Source organism: Leiobunum rupestre, chromosome 10, assembly GCF_980474605.1.
Source record: "Leiobunum rupestre chromosome 10, qqLeiRupe1.1.hap1, whole genome shotgun sequence".
Classification (NCBI taxonomy): Eukaryota; Metazoa; Arthropoda; class Arachnida; order Opiliones; family Sclerosomatidae; genus Leiobunum; species Leiobunum rupestre.
In genome coordinates this window covers 40,813,566-40,827,080 of record NC_143393.1, presented here as the reverse complement: position 1 = coordinate 40,827,080, position 13,515 = coordinate 40,813,566, and the positions used below count along the sequence as shown (strand labels likewise).

Sequence of the window (13,515 nt, the reverse complement as noted above, 5' to 3'; positions counted from 1 at the left end):
ATAAAACGAGAAGATTTGCAAAAAATATATTTTATTGATTCCATAAAAATGGTTTTGTAACGAAAACGAATTACAACTTGAGCGGTTCTCTTAAATGACTTAATCGGTTGAAGCGTCGTACAGTAAAACTTTCGCGTGGAAATTGGTCGTTTTTCAATTTTTTCGAAACGGTTAAATGGGGAAATAGTTGAAAAAGTTTGTAGATTTTTTTTACTATTATTCTTTAAAAAACCTTGAAATATTAATGAACTTAGGATCAAACCTAATCAATATTAGAGGCTCAATCTACTTGTTGAATTTCCATATACATATGATAAAAAAATTTCTATAAGACTAAATCGGGGTATTTTAATGTCGTTAACGAAACGTCCATTATTCGTCGATAGCCGGTAACTCACTCGATTCGATCAAAAGCTTCATATACGTTTAAAAGGTTTATATTAAAAAGGCACGTTCAATGTTGAGAGAGAGACTCATTCTTCGAAGTTTTGTCGAATCTAAAAGTGTCTTTTTGTCGAAAAAGTCGTTAATTATAAAACAAAGTAAAATATGTTCCTATTCGCTTACCGCGATACTTAAATTAAAGGCAGATTACAAATATTATTGTCTTTTTTTACGCGTACCCTCAAACAGGCGGGATTTACGCAAAATAATAAAAAAATGGTTCTAGTGACGACGTTGGCACCGTAAGATATTCATCCAACATTTACATCGTAAAGACAGAAATAATAATAATAATAATAACAACAATAATAATAATAACAATAATGTCAAAATCGAAATAATATGGCGGTACGAATTATAATAGATTCGACAGCGACCTCTATTCGTTTGGGTTGTCTCTAACGCGAGAACAAATTAAATCTGCTAAATATAAACTTTATAAAAAATTATCGCTTTATCCAATGATATTTTATCACCAACTAAATTGAAATAAATTTATTTCAATAATAATTTATACAAAAAAAGCGTTTTGGAGAAACGTACGGTAGAGGTCTCTGTCGATCCAGAGACGTCTATAAAGGATGGGGCGAACTAGGACGTTCATCAAAGCGGAGCGTGGAGATTAAATTCTCGCAAATAATCGTTCCCGCTGTTAATCCGCGACAGATGAGACGTCAAGGGACTGTCGGTCCCGTGTCTCGACGACGCTAATGGGGACTGGTCCCAGTCTATCGACGTCCGCCGTTGTCCCAGGGTACTAACCCGTCCTGGAGGCGATCCGCGAGACGAAGTGGACGGCTTACCGCGATCCCAGCCGCCGTTGGCGCTGCTTCCTCCCAAAATGGTGGAGGCGGTCACGTCGTGGTACGCCGCCAGCCGACCTTTGGACGATTCGTTGCTGGAGCGACGCGAAGATGGCAGCTGCAGATCGTCGTCGTCGGGCAAAAAGGCCGGGTTCACGTGGTCCTCCATGTTGGAAGTCCTTTTCACCGGACCACCGCCGCCACCGCCGCCGCGTTTGGGGCTGAGCTGGTCGTTATCGCGTCCGTAGTCGAACTTCCAACTGCCGGAACTGCTTTCCTCGCTGCTGGTGCCCAAGCCGGCGTCGCGGTCGTTGGTTTCGCGAATCATGCTGGCCGGTCTCTTGCCGCCTCGCGCGATGTTGGAGGCGCCTCCGTTCCAAGAGGTTCTGGCTCCGGCCGAAGCCGTGTGCATCACTCGTTCCATCGAGCTGTCCTTGGCGCGACTCGGACGGCGACTGCGGGCGCTCAGGTCCAAGTCGGAAGACGCGCGCGCGGGACCCTTGCCGTTGGAGTACAAAGGGCGCGGTATGAAGACGGGCGGTTGGCCGTTGCTGGTGACAATCGTGTTGCCGTCCTTGGAAATGAAGAAGGGCTGCGGGGTGCGCGACAGACTGTGGTCGCGCGCGGCGTTGACCGTCAGTTTCTTCTTGCGTTTGCGACTGCCGAAGCAACTGTCCGACATGGACAGCAGAACCGGAAGGAGGAGGATACCGTGCAAGGCACCGAACAGAATCACCAAGAAGACCGTCTTAAAGAATGTCAGGAAAATGTAGGAAGGCGCGAAAGCCAACGCGATGATACCCAAGATGGTCGACATGCTGCCTTGGAAAATGGGCATGCCCAACGAGTGCAGCGCCGACCGCAAACGAGCCTCCGGGTCCGTCTCTTCTGAGGTGATGTACGCGTAGGAGATGTGCGCCGAGAAGTCCACCGAAAATCCGATACACATGATCAAGTTGATCATGGAAATCGAGTCCAGATTGACGTTCCACAGGGTCATGTAACCGATGACGCCCACCTCGATCGAGACGATGGAGAAGGCGACCCATATGGCGCAACTGGCGCTCGGGATAAAGATCAGCGAGATGATCATCATAACGGCGGCCGCGACGCTGATGGCCTGGATCGAGGTCTCCCGGACCAGGATGAACTGGTCGAAGAAAATGAAATAGACGTGGAAGAGAGACACGGGAAACGGAAACGAGTCCGCGATCTCCCTCAACTTCAGCACCATCTCTTTCTCCTGGTTGGCGTTGGTCACGTTCATGGCCTGGACTACGAATCTGGTAGCTATTATCTTCGTTTTGTCCTTATTGAAGACGATGTCCTTCTTGAAAAACGAAGCGGCCGGAAACTTGAGAAAAACGTCTTTGAGGCCCCGCACAAAGTCTTCTTCTCGCGTCATGTTAAAACCGGACAATATAGCCCCGGTCCGGTCATCCGCCAAGAACCTTTGGTACTCCCGGTACCAACATTCGGTCAAGGTGGAATCCGCGATGAAATCCGTCGATTCCAGCATCTCCAACAAGGCCTCGACTCTGTCCTGCACCAGAGGGTCCGCGAAGTTGAGGGTATCGTTAATAACTACTTGTATTCGATAGGGGTATCGTCGAAAGTAATTGTCTTCCATGTCGTAGAACTTGATGGAGTAGGAATCGCTGCGAGACAGTCGCCTTCGTTCCAAGCCTTCTTTGAGCAGAGTGCAGCCCCAGATTCCGATGGCCAAGTATCCCAAGAAGATCATGATGATCAGCACTTTAATGGGCCAAACTCCCAGGATACCGCCGACAGTGTCCTTGAAGAAGGTCATCATATACGGCTCCTCATTATCCGTCGGATTGTCCGGATCATCCGGATTCAGTCCGCCAGTACACAAGGCTCGGTAGAGGCAGTTCCGGTTCACTATGAGATAAAAAAGCAACACTTTAAAAACAAGGATTTAGTTTTTATATTGCAGTTTAAAGGGAATATACACTTGAACACGTTTTTTTTTAATGGAAAACCCCAATTTTGGCAACAAGAAAATGCGAAAATCAAGTTATTCTATTTGGCACAAAACTACGCAAATAATTTAGCCCAAATTGACACGAAGTAATTTTTGTGCTAGTAGACAATACAGTTTCTAGGATCCTATAGCTACGGGAACTATGGCTATAGCCCCTATAGTTACAGCCCCTATAGTTACAGCCCCTATAGATACAGCCCCCCATAGCCACGGCCCCCCATAGCCACGGCCCCCTATAGCCACGGCCCCCCATAGCCACGGCCCCCCATAGCCACGGCCCCCCATAGCCACGGCCCCCTATAGTTACAACAAGAAATATACAATTTAATTTTTAATTTGATAATTACGTTGAAAAAACTAATATTCCAACCTTTTAAATTAAATTTTTCTCTTAAATTTAGCACTAAATCTAAAAAAGATTTGTACCACAATTTCATAATATTTTATATTTACATTAGAAAAATTGAGATTTTTAAATCAAAACCATTTCAATTTATGGAGCCAATAATTTAACGATAAAATTGAAACGAAATATCAATCAATCTTTAAATAGATTCAAAGGAAACTATACAGTTCCTTTAAAAAAATTCCCCGACTCGTTTCATAAAATAATAAGAATTTAAATTGCCCTAGATTCAAATTTTTTTCACTCTCACGGTAAATATTTAGCTTACGCGGAAAAAAAATGTCATTTTCCCCAATTCCTTATCCCGATATTTAGGGTAGGGAAACCAATCTAATTTTAGTATTTCTGTCAACACTTTGACGAAACAGTGCCATTTTATATGAACGAAATCGAGTCGAATTTGATTCAAGGGTAATAAGAAGTAATTAAAAATAAATATAATACTACCCGTTTAACTACCTCGTATTTGGAATGGGGAAAAATACTAGATTAGCATTTCGCGGTATGCTAATAAATTATTTAGGTCTCACTATATATATATATATTTTTTTTTAATTTAATCGTAAATTGAGTTCATGGCGGAAAATATGAGAGATAAAAAGTGTTTCTAAAAATATCCTTTTTTCTACCAAAAGCCGATACCGAAAACCAATTTAAGACGTACCTGGATAGTATCATTTCAAAGGTTTTTTTCGTTTCCTAATAGTACGAGTAAATGTTTAATTTGGTCGACGTAACTAAGCTTCACACCGAAGGGTCTCATTATAGAACGGGTTGATTGAATTGTAATCGTTCTATTCGTTTTAGTTTCAAATATTTATTTCATCATTGCACTGGGTACATTCAGGTTCAAATGTCCACAATGCACTGGGTACATTCAGGTTCCAATGTCCTCAATGCAATAGGAGCCTTCCGGTCCAAATGTTCCAAATTAACTGGGAACATTCCGGTACATATGTTCCAATTGAATTATAAACCTTCTGGTCCAAATGTTCCAAATGAACTGGGAACCTTCCGGTCAATATGTTCCAAATGAACTGGGAACCTTCCGGTCAATATGTTCCAAATGAACTGAGAACATTTCGGTACATATGTTCCAATTGAATTATAAACCTTCTGGTCCATATGTTTGAAATGAACTGGGAACCTTCCGGTCAATATGTTCCAAATGAACTGGGAACCTTCCGGTCAATATGTTCCAAATGAACTGAGAACATTTCGGTACATATGTTCCAATTGAATTATAAACCTTCTGGTCCATATGTTTGAAATGAACTGGGAATTTTCAAGTGTCAAATTTCCCAACGCAATGGGACCTTTCAAGTCCAAAATTTCCCAACGCAATGGGATATTTCAAGTCAAACATTTCCCAATGTAATTAAATCTTTCTAGTCAAAAATTTCCCAACGCAATGGGATCTTTCTAGTCCATATGTTCCCAACGCGATGGTAAATTTAAAGTCCATATGTTCCCAACGCAACGGGAACTTTCAAGTGCCAAATTTCTCAATGCCCTGGGGACTTTCAGGTCCATATGTTCCCAACACTCTGGGTAATTTCAATTGCAAAATTTCCCAACGTCTTGGAGACTCTCAGGTCCATATGTTCCCAACGTCTTGGAGACTTTCAGGTCCATATGTTCCCAACGTCTTGGAGACTTTCAGGTCCATATGTTCCCAACGTCTTGGAGACTTTCAGGTCCATATGTTCCCAACGTCTTGGAGACTTTCAGGTCCATATGTTCCCAACGTCTTGGAGACTTTCAGGTCCATATGTTCCCAACGTCTTGGAGACTTTCAGGTCCATATGTTCCCAACGTCTTGGAGACTTTCAGGTCCATATGTTCCCAACGTCTTGGAGACTTTCAGGTCCATATGTTCCCAACGTCTTGGAGACTTTCAGGTCCATATGTTCCCAACGTCTTGGAGACTTTCAGGTCCATATGTTCCCAACGCCCTGGGGACTTTCAAGTCCAAATTTTCTAAACGCAATGGGAATTTTAAAGTTAAAAAAATTCCCAAAGCCCTGAGGACTTTCAGTTCCATATGTTCCCAACACACTGGGGACTTTCAGTTCCATTTGTTCCCAACACACTGGGGACTTTCAGTTCCATATGTTCCCAACACACTTGGGACTTTCTGGTCCACATGTTCCCAACGCCCTGGGGACTTTCAGTTCCATATGTTCCCAACGCCCTGGGAACTTTCTCAATGCTATAGGATATAGGAATTTTATCAAGTGCAAAGCGAGGGGCTGAACACTCCACGTAATCGGTGTACAGAGCCATACCTTTGACTGTACTAATGGGATTACGCGCAATCGTTGTAGTCCCTGCCTTTGGCAGTGCTAATCTAAGCGTAATCCGGCGTAATCGGTGTACAGACTTTCTAAGAGTGGTTAGACCCTCGGTGCAAAGTATCTCATACGAAGCGAAGTAGTACCTATGCAAAATACAAATTCCGTCCTAAATTGTATCCAAAAAGGAAATTATCGGTCAAAGTTTGGAAACAAAAAAGCAGGTTTGTAACGAGCGATAAGTGAAAGGTTCTATAATTTGGCACTCCCGAAAGGGGCAAGAAGTTCAAAGTCCTTTCGCGTGTCCACTCTTCGACACCGAAACAAAGAAGGGAAAAAGCGGAAAGCAGAGTTCATTAGCACGGTTTCTTTACATTCTCGGATGAGGGCGCTGTAGGTTAATTACACCAACCCGAGCACACTCCGCTACCCACTTCCGTGTCAGGAAAGCGACCCCACCCTCCCCCACAGGAAGACTCAGCTTCACCCAACAACCATTAGCATATTCGCGTTGTTCCAAGTGTCCAAATTGAACAATTAATCAAATCCACTTGTCGTCATTAACGTTAAATTTTACGTTCGAGCCCTAAATTTCCCCTTTTGTAAAAACTGGGATTTTTATCCATTGTTCTTCTAAAAAATATCAAAATTCCCAAAACTAAACTATAGAATTTATGACATCGCCATAAACTGCTTTTACTTAAATCGCTAACACACGTCTCGCGTAAAATAATTTATATATTTATTGGGCTTGTTAATAGTTTAGCCCTAATGAAATCTTTGTACGTATATCATGGAATAAAATATGGGTTACTTTGTTCTGGAAAATAATGAACTTAACATTCCACTATATTCTGGAAAATTGCCATTTTTCCATATTAGCAAAAGTACATAACACGCTCTTTTAGAGAAGTTTTCAGAGTCCCCATACTGATTACGATAAATTTACTTTACTTACATTTTCGAACATAACATGTAGTGCTATTTTCACGGGTAAAATGAATTTTAAAATATGATTTAGAAATCGAAAAAAAAACTAGAAATTGGATAAAATATGATTTAGAAATCGGACAAATATGGTTTAGAAATCTTTTAAAATATGGTTTAGAAATCTTTTAAAATATGGTTTAGAAATCTTTTAAAATATGATTTAAGAATCGGGAAAAAGGTTTCAGGAATCGGGAAAAAAGATTTTATAAATCGGATAAAATATGGTTTATAAATCAGATAAAATATGGTTTATCAATCGGATAAAATATGTTTTAGAAATCGGATAAAATATGGTTTATCAATCGGATAAAATATGGTTCATAAATCGGATAAAATATGGTTTAGAAATCGGATAAAATATGGTTTATCAATCGGATAAAATATGCTTTATCAATCGGATAAAATATGGTTCATAAAACGGATAAAATATGGTTTATAAATCGGATAAAATATGGTTTAGAAATCGGATAAAATATGGTTTAGAAATCGGATAAAATATGGTTTAGAAATCGGATAAAATATGGTTTAGAAATCGGATAAAATATGTTTTATGAATCGGATAAAATATGGTTTATCAATCGGATAAAATATGGTTTATCAATCGGATAAAATATGGTTTAGAAATTGGATAAAATATGGTTTAGAAATTGGATAAAATATGATTTAGAAATCGGACAAATATGGTTTAGAAATCTTTTAAAATATGGTTTAGAAATCTTTTAAAATATGGTTTAGAAATCTTTTAAAATATGGTTTAGAAATCTTTTAAAATATGATTTAAGAATCGGGAAAAAGGTTTCAGGAATCGGGAAAAAAGATTTTATAAATCGGATAAAATATGGTTTATAAATCGGATAAAATATGGTTTAGAAATCGGATAAAATATCGTTTAGAAATCGGATAAAATATGTTTTAGAAATCGGATAAAATGTGGTTTATCAATCGGATAAAATATGGTTCATAAATCGGATAAAATATGGTTTATCAATCGGATAAAATATGGTTTATCAATCGGATAAAATATGGTTTAGAAATCGGATAAAATATGGTTCATAAAACGGATAAAATATGGTTTATCAATCGGATAAAATATGGTTCATAAATCGGATATAATATGGTTTATCAATCGGATAAAATATGGTTTATCAATCGGATAAAATATGGTTTAGAAATCGGATAAAATATGATTTAAGAATCGGGAAAAAGGTTTCAGGAATCGGGAAAAAAGATTTTATAAATCGGATAAAATATGGTTTATAAATCGGATAAAATATGGTTTAGAAATCGGATAAAATATCGTTTAGAAATCGGATAAAATATGTTTTAGAAATCGGATAAAATGTGGTTTATCAATCGGATAAAATATGGTTCATAAATCGGATAAAATATGGTTTATCAATCGGATAAAATATGGTTTATCAATCGGATAAAATATGGTTTAGAAATCGGATAAAATATGGTTCATAAAACGGATAAAATATGGTTTATCAATCGGATAAAATATGGTTCATAAATCGGATATAATATGGTTTATCAATCGGATAAAATATGGTTTATCAATCGGATAAAATATGGTTTAGAAATCGGATAAAATATGGTTCATAAAACGGATAAAATATGGTTTAGAAATCGGATAAAATATGGTTTATCAATCGGATAAAATATGGTTTAGAAATCGGATAAAATATGGTTTAGAAATCAGATAAAATATGGTTTAGAAATCGGATAAAATATGTTTTATGAATCGGATAAAATATGGTTTATCAATCGGATAAAATATGGTTTATCAATCGGATAAAATATGGTTTAGAAATCGGATAAACTATGGTTCATAAATCGGATAAAATATGATTTAGAAATCGGATAAAATATGGTTCATAAAACGGATAAAATATGGTTTATCAATCGGATAAAATATGGTTTAGAAATCGGATGAAATATGTTTTAGAAATCGGATAAAATGTTTAAGAAATCATTAATTTTACACCGTCAAGCCTAGATGAATGCTTCTCTAGTAAGATAAGTATTATATTCTTATGGTTTTACGGCAATTGATAATAATTCGACCCAGGTCAAACCCCAAAATGGGCTTATTAAAATTTAAGTAGGGCGTAAAAAAACCACATTGTTTTCCAAAAAAAATGCAAAGACTTATTCATTTATTACAATACGTGAGTTATATAAGCTTAATTTTCCAGAAATTGGAGACCCTTAAATCAAAAGGTGAACTGCGGAGTTACAACACGTAACGCCTCGGTTAGCAATGAGGTGTAATCAGTTTAAAATATTTTTCAATGTCAGGGCCAGCTTATGTTACGGATTCATTTTTCGCGTCACCCTTTTAATTGACCATTGCCCAGTTTCAAAGACGCCGTAGCCTAATGAGGGCGCAAAGTTGTTATTGATTGGCAAATCTATAAAACGAGTCCTAGTGATTACACGGTCGAGTGCAATGGCAATCAAATGCGTTTCTAATGTTCTGTGAAACGTGAAATTGACACGCTAGCGTCGAAACTCTACAAGAAGCTATAATGATACGCTTTCCACGCCCTCTATCGTTACTTTTTTTTCTACTAAAATCGCGGTTTTGATGCTAAAATATTCCATTTGGAAGTAACTTTAAATTAAGTGATTGTGAAGTTCTGGATAATCCTAAATTTCGTGGATATGGGTTGAAAATCTGCTGACGTTCATTGGTGTAAAATTACATAAATATTTCCCAAACGTTTCCAAAGTTCTAGTTTCGGGGACTGGGCAGCCAGGGCAGGTGAGAAATCCTACTGGGCTAAGACCAAATATTGTTTGAGGGGTTGCTTGAATAGCGGTCAGTGGCGGCGTCATGGATAGGTTATTGCTTATCTTTCATTTTAGGTTGGACGAGGGGTCCGGCAATTGCAAATTTTGCGTACGGGATTTTCAATCTCAAAGTTATTTCATAAATCAGAAGTAGGAGGCCACCAACGGTCAAAAAATAAGAAGTAAAAGACAAAACTGGTAAAAAAGACCGTAAATTTAATAAAAATAAATCGCGATTTATTTTTATTAAATTTACGGTCTTTTTTACCAGTTTTGTCTTTTACTTCTCATAAATCAGAAACTGATTTTGAGATTTATTTCGGAGCATACGATTTTCGTGTTGATTTCAGTTTTTTTAAGCTCATTTTGGAACTGATTTTCAAGTCTATTTCAAGATTTCTAAAATCCTTTTCCTCTAGAGTGTACGGTATTTGTACCAATGTCGTACCCCTAGAGGTTTTGGCACACAAATCGATTTTAAGGGACCTCCCCCGGTTACATTTTTGAGGCCCAAAAGCGAACCATTTCCCATCTGTAGAATCGATGAATGTCTAAAAGGGGACTGGCTTTTGAAATATAGATAAGAATGTGCCACAATCTTTGGGTCCAACTGACATCGGCAGTACCCCCAGACAGAGAAAACTAACAAGGAGACATCCCTAGGTGTTTCTTTCCGATTTTGTTCAAACTCGGGGGTTGAGTAGACCTTCATGTACCTTAGAAGCTGCTTAAGGGAAAAGTTTAAATGAACATTCATTTTGCCATTGCAACCAAAAATGGTTTTCACAACTCAAGTTTAAACTACGTAAAATAACATGGAAAAATCACGGTTTGTTCAAAAAATTAAAAAAATTATTTTTGGCAAAACAATTGGGTAAAATTGTTAAAATTTCGCTATTTTACGTAGAGAAAGTTTGAACTTGAGTTGTGAAAAAATTTTTGGTTGCCATGGCAAAAATAATGGCCATTGAAACTTTTCCATTTAGGAGCTTGCAAGGTACACGAAGGTCTACTCAACCCCCGAGTTTGAACAAAATCGGGGAAAAACACCTCGGAATGTCTCCTAGTAAGTGACGCCACTGCTAATGGACATCGAAGGAAATTTCCCGAGACAGTCCAAAGTCTTGACGTATTTTGAACTCTCTCTTCTGACTTGTTAACCGAGACAACAATAATTTCATCATAACAAAACCATGACATCACGTGATGTAATTTAGCGAGTCTTTCGCCATCGGAATGGTTTTAAGAACATATAATCAGTCCTAAATTGTCTCATTGTTCCCACGAGAACTGAAGAATTGAAGGCATGGCCGATCAAGTGTTCGAATATTTTGAAGGGTGTTTGTTGAGCAACAATTTAAATTCATTTATTTCGCACTTTGTTGGTCAGCACGATATTTCTATCAAAAATTACCACGTCAATTTGACAATTGACATTAATAAAACAATTTTTACCATTGGGTTTTGGGTAATTAAAAGGATGTATACGAAAATTATTAGATTTAAATATTTTTAGCTAAGCCTCGTTCACGAAAACGGGCAACGAATGGGTTTGTGTGGCCAACGCGTTGTGGATATCGCTACTAGCCCCCAACGTTTTTTAAAGTTAACGAAATCGGAGAGGATAGACTGTATGATTTCTCAACAACTGCGAAAATATGAAGTGGAAAACGGTGCCCAAATACCTACTCGCAGGCATGCGCTTCAAGCTGGAATCGATAGATTCTTTTACAACAGCCAAATGTTTCGCTGATGTACAGGTAGACGGCGCTCTGCCTCCCCTCCCTGACACATTTCCACATTGGCTAAGCCACTCACGAAAACAGGCAGTGGAAAACTGCTAGCCCGTACACTTAATTATTCTTAATGTTTTACCCCTTCTACCGATATACCGCAGCCATAAAAGTTGTAATTGTTATTAACGATCCCATTATTTTTTAAACAAATTTGGAATAGGAATACTTTACATAATACGAGCGTAAAATCAGAAGTATATGTATTACGAGAGAAATAGCCATATGAAGATTATGTTCATGTTTTTCGCTTGAAACACGTACCTGTTATTTTTCAAAGTACGTTTTGCGATTAAGGTACCAAGCGCTATTGAACAGGGTTTGTGGAAAGCAAATTAAAATAAACAGTTATTAAAATTTTGAAAGGAATTTATTCTGGGGGATACGCAAATATCTATAATTGGGAAGCATCTGAAATCCACCCACATTCTACTAACAAGGAGACTCACCCGATTTTGTTCAAACTCGGGGGATTGGTAGACCTTCATGTAACTTGAAAAATCCTAAAGGGATTTTATTCAACGGGCAACGGTTTTGCCATGGCAACGAAAAATGTTTTTGACAACATCAAATGGAAATTTTCCCATTGAAAATAACATGGGATTTTGACCCTGTGAAACATTTTACAAAATTGAAAAAAAAATGAAAATACCAAAATTATAAAAAAAATGATAAAAATGGACGAAAAAATCAATATTGCTCACATTTTGATCAATTTAAAAAAAAAATTTCACAGGGAAATCGGTCAAAATCCAATGTTATTTTATGTTGTCAAAAACATTTTTCGTTGCCAGCATGGCAAACCCGTTGCCCATTGAATAAAATCCCTTTAGGATTTTTCAAGTTACATGAAGGTCTACCAATCCGCCGAGTTTGAACAAAATCGGAGTGTAACACCTCGGGTCGTCTCCTTGTAAGAAGTTTCGGGTTGAAACTATCTAGTTTGCATTTAGACTCAAATCAACTGACCGTTTGATATCTAAGCGTCAATGCCGATACCCTAATATCTGACCCATAATTTCCTCGATTCGGATAAAGCAACTGTTATTTAATGGAAGCTCTAAAGGTACACGTTATGCATACTTAGCTCATAAGAGTATCTTATAATCTTCTGGTAAAACGTTTCGACTCGGAAAAACAAATTACGATATAAAGCAATCTGGGTTTAATTTCCAAATGTGTTGAAATATTCCTGCTATTATTAATTTCCCTCCTCATCACGCGATTGCCTTTCAAAACGTTTCTAAAGCGTCCCACATGTATGCAAATATATTTTTTTGAAAAATTTAATTCCATAAATTCCTAGGTGACTGTCCAAGCCCCGCCTAGAAGCACGCTGCCGGTCGTGGTGGAAGCAGTTACTATATTATCGTCAGAAGTGCGTGGTAAGCCTTTTTTAAGATAAATAACCATCTAGGCCAATTCAAGAATATCCCGTCAATTTCTCGGAAGCATACAAAATGTACCGAGTTGTAAAGCTAATTAATAATGTTAAAGGGACACTTACATATGAATAAACAATATTTTGCTTATGAAGTTATGTCAAAGTAATTTTGTTACGTATTTTACTTCAATATATATATTTTTTCTTTTGAAAATAATTTTGAATAATAATAATATAATATTAATTAATATATTAAAAATAATACGTATTTAATATTAAAAGGGAGTATAATCATATTTAAGGAATTTGAAATTTACGCCACCAGGTTTAACAGAAGCTTAGTAGTTATTAGACTTTTCAGCGTACATAGCAAAAGAAAATTCATTAAGTGCTGGATTTTCGTCTACTAGACAAACGAAAATTCATTAAGTGCTGGATTTTCGTCTACTAGACAAACGAAAATTCATTAAGTGCTGGATTTTCGTCTACTAGACAAACGAAAATTCATTAAGTGCTTTATTTTCGTCTACTAGACAAACGAAAATTCATTAAGTGCTGGATTTTCGTCTACTAGACAAACGAAAATTCATTAAGTGCTGG

General features: G+C 37.6%; 1 protein-coding gene across 1 annotated transcript in view; it reads right to left on the bottom strand.

Moving 5' to 3' along the window:
* Positions 1-14: 14 nt before the first annotated feature.
* Ptr (patched domain-containing protein) overlaps positions 15-13,515 on the bottom strand; it is a 66,334-nt gene continuing 52,833 nt past the window's right edge. The window contains exon 4 of the mRNA XM_090160334.1: positions 15-3,149. Coding sequence (XP_090016460.1) covers positions 1,048-3,149 — 2,102 coding nt within the window. The 3' untranslated portion in view covers positions 15-1,047. The remainder of the gene's footprint in view (positions 3,150-13,515) is intronic.